The sequence below is a fragment of the Melospiza melodia genome, unplaced genomic scaffold (assembly GCF_035770615.1).
Source record: "Melospiza melodia melodia isolate bMelMel2 unplaced genomic scaffold, bMelMel2.pri scaffold_28, whole genome shotgun sequence".
Taxonomy (NCBI): domain Eukaryota; kingdom Metazoa; phylum Chordata; class Aves; order Passeriformes; family Passerellidae; genus Melospiza; species Melospiza melodia.
Window position 1 is genome coordinate 7,330,258 of NW_026948600.1, and position 9,796 is coordinate 7,340,053.

General features: G+C 47.8%; 1 protein-coding gene across 1 annotated transcript; it reads left to right on the top strand.

The window, feature by feature from the left end:
• Positions 1-5,388: 5,388 nt before the first annotated feature.
• LOC134433956 (olfactory receptor 14C36-like) lies at positions 5,389-6,285 on the top strand (the record flags this gene model as incomplete). Its single annotated transcript, XM_063182639.1, has 1 exon — positions 5,389-6,285. A coding segment is annotated over exon 1 (897 nt), but the record flags the coding sequence as incomplete, so codon positions are not given.
• Between the last annotated feature and the right edge of the window lie 3,511 nt (positions 6,286-9,796).

The window sequence follows — 9,796 nt, forward strand, 5'->3', positions numbered from 1 at the left end:
CTTAACAAAACTAAACCTTAACAGTATTTAACATTTGATGGCACTTAATAGCTAATTTAACTTAAACTACTTAGCAACGGATAATACTTACTATAGAAATAAAATATCGCATTTACTATAACTTACTTACAGGCCTGATTCTAAAACACTAAGCTAAAACAAGTTTCTTCACGTATTTGCTGCAGCATTTTTATACTTGAATGCACTTAATCATAAGAAGTTTGTTCAAGGTATACCTGTGGAAAAATTCTTTTGAATTCAGTGCTTGCTTTTACTTTTATCACATCTAAACAAAGCTTAAAAAATAGAAAATCACACTCATTACATCTTACTTCTACAACCACTTTAACGCATTTTTAACATTTTAAAATTTTTTCAAAATATAATTTCAGAGTTTAATGTTCTACTGACTGAGTTAGTTGGGCTTCTGATATTTAAAGTCTCTTTCACAGTCTCTGCTAGGAAAAACAAAAAGTCCTTTTGACTTCGGTGGAAAACGTCTTGACCGTAATGGTCCTTGGTGTCCTTTGTTTATTATCACTGGCTTCTTAATTGCAGTAGAAATCTTTCTTTTGTTGACAAGAGTCACATTTATTAAGCTGTTAGGTCTCACACTGAAGCTTTTGCCGGCTGCGGGGCGGAGGGAGAGTGCTCCCGCTGGAAGAAGCGCTCCGGTCCCGCGGCGCTTGTGTCGGAGGGGGCGAACCCCCCCGAGGATGCCGCCGCTGCTGCCACTGCGCCCATGCCGAGTTTGGAGCGGCACAGCCCTGCAGCCACCCTGAGCCACAGCTGCTGCTGTGCACTCAGAGACGTGCTGAAGTGTATTGTATATCACCCGCCATGGCTTGCTCGGTTTCTTTGCTGACTTATCATCTTCTAACACTGCTTCCCACAGTATATCCCCAGATTTTCTCCATTCCGAGAGTTCATGTGGGTTAAGGAGAGTTTCTTCAGCGTATCCGTAGGCTAATAACAAATCTATCCCCTTTATCCCTCGCCATTCTAGATATGCGGTGGATAACTTATATGCTGCTTGCCTTTTCATACCTCTTTCGTGAGCGCTCTTGCAGCTTTCCAGGCTTCTGGCAGCAAGTATGGCTCAGGTCACCGATGTGAACCCCGAGGGTGCTTAAAAATTCTGGCACCTATGATTTAAAATATATTATGTTGTTGTCATTTACAGAACACACCCTGTGGGAAGAGGGATAAAAGTGTTTATTATGCTAATAGCAATGAGTATGCTAATAATGAGGCAAGGGCGGAATTGACAATCAACCATCTAGCTGGAGAAGGACAACACAGCCTACCAGATGATCAAGCAGCAGGTATCCTCAGAGAAGTATTGGATGATATCAAAGAGATGGCTTTGCAAGCTTTAATCCAGATATCGGATGGCAGCACCCCCAATTTGAACTAGCTTGGGTGGCTGCAGCTAAAGCTCTAGGACAATAAGACCATCTTGGGTGCCTGTTAAGTAAGCAAACCAATGCTACCTCCCTCACATTGTGCGGCCTGCTCTCAGACATAGAGACCATCAGACATGCCACCGTGCAGAACAGCGATAGAGTTTTTACTCTGGGCACATGGGCATGGCTGTTTAGACTCTGAGGGATGTGTTGCATGAACCTCTCCATCCACAGCGAGTCAATCAACAAGAGCATTCAGGTACTTGAAGGATTCAAGAAGCTTCAAGTGGAAAAAAAAGACTGGTTCAATAAACTCTTCCAGTCCAAGGGACTAAAGGGTTGGATGATGTCTAGCTAAAACAGGACTATTAATTCTCTTAGTGGTTGCTGTTGTATTGTTAATTTTCCCATGATTGTTTGGATGCTTTTAGAAAGTCTTACAAAATTCTTTCAGTTCCATCTTTGTTGTAAAAGAGAAAGGGGAAAGATCCCCAACACAGGCTCCTCATGGAGTCCTTGGAGGAGAGAACTGGAGGCCAGGATGGCACAAAAACCTCTCAGAGACTCAGTGAGGAAAGGAAAATCCTTAAAAGTACCTAAAAGTATTCTTAAATCCATAAAGTACCTTAAAAACCTTGAGTATCTCAAAGTATTAATGAGCCCTGCTAAGTTTCAGTACAAAGCTCTCCAGGGACTCGTTAAAGCAGATAATTGGGGCCATGATTGCACAAGCCTCTCACAGAGTCTGTATCAAAAGGGAAACATCAAGTACTTTGAAAAAACTGAAGTACCCTGAAGCATAAATGAGCCCCACTGAGTGTTGTTACTGACAAAGCCTCTCCAGTGACTAATTACAGCAGTAATTGGAGGCCATGATTGCACAAACCTCTCAGAGACTCCAAGACAAAAGCCATACCCAAAGTCCTTTCAAAAACTGCACAGAGGCTCCTGGCACAGAGGCAGCTCCTGGCAAGGGCAGCGCTGCAGAGAGACAGCTCTGGCCAGGAGCAGCTCCTGTGCACAGCCCAGCAGGGCTGGGGCACTGCCTGCAGCCACCCTGGGCACAGCACAGAGGCACAGAGGGGTTAAACTCAGCCTGGGCTGGGAGCACAGAGCAGAGCTCGCTCAGGGCTCACTAGAGCAGAAATCAGCCCAGGTTTGAAACAGTCATTCCCTGGCTGTGGGAAGAGAAGCTGCTGTTCCTGCAGGGATCTCCTGGAGCTGGCACATCCCACAGCTTTGAGGACCTTTCAGGAGGACTCTCAGAGCTGCTCCAGGGCAGGGCTGTGGCCATAGGGCAGGGCTGGCTTTCCCTGCTGCCCCAGCCCAGGCGCAGCCCAAGGCAGCTCCTGTTGCCAGGCTCTGCTGCAGGGCTGAGCAGCCGGGGCTGCAGCCAGGGGTGCCCAGAACTGTCCTGCAGAGCAGGGTCCTGCAGCCCAGGGTGCTCTGCTGGGGCAGGGACTCTGCTGCCTGCCAGGGACAGCTCTCAGCCAGCCCTAGCAGCTGCTCCCAGCACTGGGGAGAAGCTGTGGGGGGAAGGAGCCACCCTGAGCAGGGCAGGGGCTGCTGCTGAGAGGGGCTGGGTGGGGCCGGGCTGCTCCCAGCTCCAGATCAGCCTGGGCACAGCTCCGGAGGACACTTTCCAAAGAAGGTAAGCCAGGGATTGCTGTAAAGTTCAGGAGCTTTCCTGAGAGTGTTTTCAATTTCCTACTTAGAGAAAGATGGGAACGTTGGGGTGGTGACAAAAAGATTTTTGTACTTTTTACATTTTTATATATTCATAGCTCTCCAAATTACTATTTTATAGTTACAATACTATAATCCTTACTTAACTCTATTAAACTCTTAACTGTATTAAACCACTATTATATTCTTATATAGCTTTAATCCTGAATTAAGTCTAGTATGTTTCCTTACCTTTCTCTTAATAACCTGACTGTCTAAATATATTCGTAAAATGCTGTATAGTCCTATTCTTTTATATAGTCCTGAAATACTATATAGTCTTCTAGGTACTGGACATATAGGAACATTTTGGGTTTTGAGAATGAGCAGAATATGAGCAGTCATTATAAAAAGTGAAGGCAAAGAAGCCTTTGGACCTACTCCAATGGGTTGACCCAGGGGTGTGTAACTAGGGAAACTGAATCTCCTTTTGGATGCTCCTGTTAAATATCCTAACTATCAACCTTAATAAATTGTTGAAATCAGGAGGTGGGTGTGCCCTTTCCCACTGGGACACCTGGAAGCTTCCAATAAGTGTCTGGCTTTTACTTTACTTTACTGTTCTAACACTGCTGCAAGGGTTGTTTTTTTCCTCTTTGGATTATAGACAACAGGGGGATGAGAGAAGCAGAACAGGAATTGTAATCCCAGAATCCCAGGACATTCTGAGTTGAAAGGGACACACAGGATCATCAAAGGAATGTTTGAACATTTACACAGACTCCAGAACTGTGACTTAAGCTGGTCAGTATCTCTGCTGGGAGCCTCTCAAAGGCCCTCAGCCACTCCTCAGCCCTGGACAGCAGCAGCATCACCTCTGCAGGGCCCATCAGGGCTCTCCTGAGCTGCCCTTGCCCAGCTGCACACAGAGCCTGCCCCAGCCAGGGCCCTGCACACAGGCAGGTTTCTGTAGGGCCCCAGCCAGGGCGCACAGGCTAGGATGGGCTCTGTGAGCGCTGGCAGGGACAAGGCTCCTCTCAGGAGGGAATGTCCAGGCCCAGGGAGAGGCTCAGGGAAGGAGAGGGGGCTGAAGAGAACAGTGCTGGGGCAGGATGAGGGCACGGTTGGTGTGTGGGAGGTGCCAGGCACAGCTGGGCAGGGGAACACTGTCCTGAGTGCCCGGCTGTCTCTGCCCTGCCCTCTCAGGCACAGCACCACAACATCTTCTCTTGGTTCTGCCCTGCCCTGATATTGACCCTGTTATCTGCTGCTCTCAGGGAGGCTTTGGCATTTGCAGCAGCTGAGTCAGGCACCACCCTTGGCATTCCTGCCAGGCAGGGCTGTCCATGGGAATGGGGTGTCCAAGCTTCCCTGGCACCTGTGGGGCTGTGGGCAAAGCAGTCCATGGGAAAGGGGAATGAGCTGAGCCCCCTCCCTGAGATCCCATCAAGGGCACAGCCAGGGATCTCCTTGCTGTGCCCTTCCAAGCTCTCAGCTGCCCTCCTGGGTGCAAATCTGTGCCAGAGCCTCTGGGAGTTCCCTGAATGTCCCACGGGGAAGTGCAGAGCTGCCACAGCTGAGGAAATGCTGTTGGGTTTGCCAAGGGAGCCGTGAGTGTCCTTGGCACAAGGGGGTGCTGAGACCTTGCCCAGAGACCTTGAGAGAGGGTGAGACATTCAGGGATCCCTCTGCTCTGGGCAGGGTCTGGTTTATCCCGGGAGACCCGGGAGTGTGATTGTGCTCTGATTGCAGCCTAAGGTGCAAAGCCAGGGCAGTTGGGAACCAGCCCATCCAGCCCCTCACCTTCCTTTAGCCCCAGGGAATACTTTCCCTCTCACATCTCTCAGTGGGAAACTCTGAGTGCAGCCGAAATGCTGGGGATTTCTGACCTCAGAGAGCCAGGAATGATGTGTGGGGAGGCAAACAATTCCTAAAACCAACTCCTGCCCTCTATTTCCTTTAGAAATGGGAGTGCAGACACTACCAAGCCTTTCTGCATTAGGAGTGGTTCCTCTGACAAATCCTGAATATCCAGCCTTGTCCCTCTGCCCTATGGCCACAAACCCAGAGCAGTGGGGCAGGGATGGCTCCTCAAGAGCCCCCATGCACAGGCCTGGCTGCTCCTGGCACACTCAGCCTGCACAACTGGAGCTCAGGCAGGGGACCCAGGTGAAGGTTTTCCCAGAGAAGGAACAAGGGTGGGTGAGTCCCAGCAAGACAGTCTGCAGGGAATGGCCCAGGTTTGGCTCCAAGCAGCCTCTCCTGACCTATCACTGTCCTTTCTCCATGAACAGGTCCCCATGTGCAGCCACAGCAAATGTCCAACAGCAGCTCCATCAGGCACTTCCTCCTGCTGGCATTGGCAGACACGCGGCAGCTGCAGCTCCTGCACTTCTGCCTCTTGCTGGGCATCTCCCTGGCTGCCCTCCTGGGCAACGGCCTCATCATCAGCGCCATAGCCTGCGGCCACCACCTGCACACGCCCATGTTCTTCTTCCTGCTCAACCTGGCCCTCACTGACCTGGGCTCCATCTGCACCACTGTCCCCAAAGCCATGCACAATTCCCTCTGGGACACCAGGAACATCTCCTACTCAGGATGTGCTGCACAGGTGTTTTTCTTTATGTTTTTCATCACAGCAGAATTTTATCTGCTGACCATCATGAGCTACGACCGCTATGTGTCCATCTGCAAACCCCTGCACTACGGGACCCTCCTGGGCAGCAGAGCTTGTGCCCACATGGCAGCAGCTGCCTGGGCCAGTGCCTTTCTCTATTCACTGTTGCACACGGCCAGTACATTTTCTCTGCCCCTGTGCCATGGCAATGTCCTGGGCCAGTTCTTCAGTGAAATTCCCCAGATCCTAAAGATTTCCTGCTCCAAACCCTATATCAGGGAACTGGTGCTCATCACAGCTAGTGTGTGTTTAGGACTTGGATGTTTTGTGTTCATGGTTTTCTCCTATGTGCAGATCTTCAGGGCTGTGCTGAGGATCCCCTCTAAACAGGGACGGCACAAAGCCTTTTCCACCTGCCTCCCTCACCTGGCTGTGGTTTCCCTCTTCCTCAGCACTGCCATGTTTGCCTACCTGAAGCCCCCCTCCATGTCCTCCCCATCCCTGGATCTAACAGTGTCAGTTCTATACTCGGTGGTGCCTCCAGCCCTGAACCCCCTCATCTACAGCCTGAGGAACCAGGAGCTCAAGGCTGAAGTGTGGAGACTTGGAGACTGATGACTAGATGCTTTCAGGAACATTAAACTGCTGGTCAAATTTTGCAAATCACATGTAATAAAAGTCATCTTTGATACTTCTGCTTGGTTTCATTTTGTAGGTCTTTTTTCTTTGTTTTGCTTTTTAATATTGTCCACAAAGAACTGTCATTGTCTGTGCAATTTCTCATTTAGTTTCTCTCCACCTTCCCTGTGGCCCAAGACTGTGTCAATGAGGGGCTGCACTCTTAGTGGCTTTAAAGGAACTAAAGGATCTCCCAGCAAAGTTTTCTGCAGAGATGCCCTTTTGTTGCCTTCTCTGGAGCTGCAGCAGCAATGTCTGTGTGTGTGCAGAGCAGGGGGCAGATCAGTGCTGGCCCAGCAGCTGTGCCCAGCAGCAGCAGCACTTGGTGTTGCCAGTGCTGCTGCCGTGGCCCTGCCCTGCTGCCCTGGTGGCCCTGGTGTTGCTGCAGGGCCTGAGTGCTCTCAGGGCCGGGCACAGCCCTGGGGGTGGCAGTGCCGGGGCTGCAGCAGGGACAGGCCATGGGCACTGCTGGGGCAGTGCTGACGCCTCAGCCCAGGGCCTGTGGGCTCCAGGCTCCTTGCCCAGGCTCTCACAAGAACACGGCCAGGCCAATGCTCAGCACAGAAAACCCCCGTGAGCAGCTCCAGGCTGGCTGTGGGCAGGCTGGGGGCAAACAGCATGGCTGGGGCTCTCAAAGGGCCCTGGGGGAGATGGGAAGGAGCAGCAGAGCAGGGGCTGATTCATCCCCGTTGCGCTGCACAGCCAAGGGCAGCGTGTCAGAGTGTCCTGATGGAGCTGCCAACAACATCCCCCCTCTGCAGCCCTGGCCTCTCCCCCAGCTCACACAGGTGCCCCATCCTTGCAGGCACAGACACGGCAGCACTGCCTCAGCAGCCCCTGTTTGCATTGCACAGAACAGGGGGAGCACCCCCATGCTGTTGCTGTGGGGACATTGTTATGTTTGCCCAATTATCCCATCAAAAAAAACCCCAAACAATATTTAAGGTAGCAACAATTTTAATTGAATAGTTTAGAAAATATATAAATAAGGGATAATTTGGTTCAAATAATAGCGCATAAGTAAAAACAACCGCTGGGTACGGAGGGCAGGGTTCAATGACCCTTGCCACTTCACATACAAGCTTGCCAAGTCACCCTTTATATGCCATGTGTCAATACCATCTCCTCCTATTTTCAGTTTGTCACTTTTGTGTCTCCGCCTTCATTTCCACCTTTACCACGCATGTGCCACCACTCGGTTTGGTGGTCACACAAGTCTTTGAGAGTTGTCACTGATGAAGGCCCTGTAGTCTTCTTCGTTGTCCTTTAATTCACCTTTGGGTTACACATGCGCACCAAGCCAGTACAATGTAAGCCAAGACTAACGTATCACTGCATCTACATATCACGGCAATAAATCCCTTATAATTAGCATTTTCTTGGGATCCAACCGGGTTGTTGCTCATTTTTAGCAACTGTATCTTCAGCTTCTTTCCTGTGGTCCTTGAAAACATCTGCTGAGAAGGGGGGGGTGGGTGGGTGGGGTGGAGCCCCTCCTTTCATTCTCTACTTTGGCATTACAACTTTTAACTATTAACTATTTTATTATTCTCAAATAATAATTACTGTATCAATATTGATTAATGTTTCAATTTTTATCAGCACAAATCATACCTCTTTATTATAATTCCCCCATTTCTCTTTTTGGTCATTATGATTCGTGCTGTATTTAAAAAGCTGTACCCTGATATCTTTTATATTTTTCAGAATTTTGGTTTTCTCATTGTCTCTTTTCAGCTTCAAACTTTTCCAGCATTTCTATTACTGTTTCTAGTCTTTCACACTCTCTTTCAAGTTTAGTTAGCATTTCCTGGTCTATTTCAATCTTTTTAGGTCCTTGTTCTTTAACAGGCATCAATTTAGCTTTTAATACCATTTTAGATCTTGGTTTTCCTTTTTCTGCTGATTCTGAATTTAGAGACGTAATCTGCATCTTTTGAATCACTGAGTGAATTAGCCTAATAAAACACAAAAACATACACAGCAGAAACAGAAGTCTCAGAATTGAGCATAACAACATGAACTCTAACTTTTTCCACCAAACATTTCCAAAGAGGTTACTCCACCAATCTGCTTTCAAGACTGAATTTCACTTTTGTACCGGCACATGAGCCACCCTTTTAATTTCCTGTGCAAGTTCTGTGATAGCTTCCCCATAATCATCAATTTCTACACAGCATTCAAATTCATTAAGTCTTCCACAAACTCCTTCTTCTGCTAACAGATAGTCTAGGGTGATCCTGTTTTGGTACACAAATGCCCACATTTGTGTATATTGCCTGGCCAACATTTTTAAAGCATCGGAGGTGTGATTTGACACCACCTCCACTACTGCTTGGAGCTTTATTAATCTATTCATCAGGTAAATTGGGGTCCTATATCCCCATGACCCATCCTGAGCCCATGTTGCTGGGTCATAATATGTTATAATTTGTTCTGCAGGCCATTCGTCCTCCCCTCAGTTTTGATTCCCTCCTGCTGTTGGAAAATTTAAATTCAAATCTCCTTTATTCCACTGCAGGGTTTCATACAGTGGAGTTCCTAGCACATTGCTCCTAGACCTCAGTAAAACAAAGAAGGAGGGTTGTATTACTCCCAAAGTACAGGTTCCTCCCCATTTTTGAGGTAACTCTCTGTATGCTCGTTGCCCACAAATCCAATATATCCCATCTGAGGCTTTCCATTTCTTATCAGTTTTCTCCAGTTGTTCCCAATAGGACCTCAGGCTGTCGATGGATTGGTAGGGGTTAGCTCCAGGACTTTTGTACCAGCATAAATTAATCTGTTCATCCCATTAACAATTTATCTCTTTTATTGGTCCCCAATATCTAACGGGATTTTCAGGTCGCCAAATTTTTGAACGATTGTCCATATTAACTACTAATGTGGATTTACAAGGGGTATGCCCTACTACTTTATTAAATTTCCTTCCTTCTCGAGTTATACAAATGATTCCAATTACCTGATTGCTTAAAATCCATCCTTCAGGTCACTTCAATGTTCCAGAAATTTGGGTGTGGTTCCACTTTAAAAATTGCTCTGGAGCTAAGCACGCACCTTTCCACAGCCATCTTTTAGCCATTTTTAGACCTCCACAAATCCAACATTTGGATAATTCCAAAATAGCAATCTCTTGCATCAATCCCACAAACAGATTCTTATTCGAGGCTGGCAAATCCCAATCTTTATAGTACTGTTTTAGCTGTTTATACAATTCAGCCAATGCTGTTGACTCTTTTCTCCTGTTCTTTCCTCTATTCCCCTTTGATTCTTTTTCTTCTTTTATTTTCTCTTTCCATTTTTCTCTTAGTGCCCAATTTCACATGCCTATACTTGGATCATCTCCATTATAATTTCTTTCAAAACAAACGAATCTTTCATATTGAGGGCAGATTTCATCACCACGGGGATAAGGAGCTCGTCCATTATA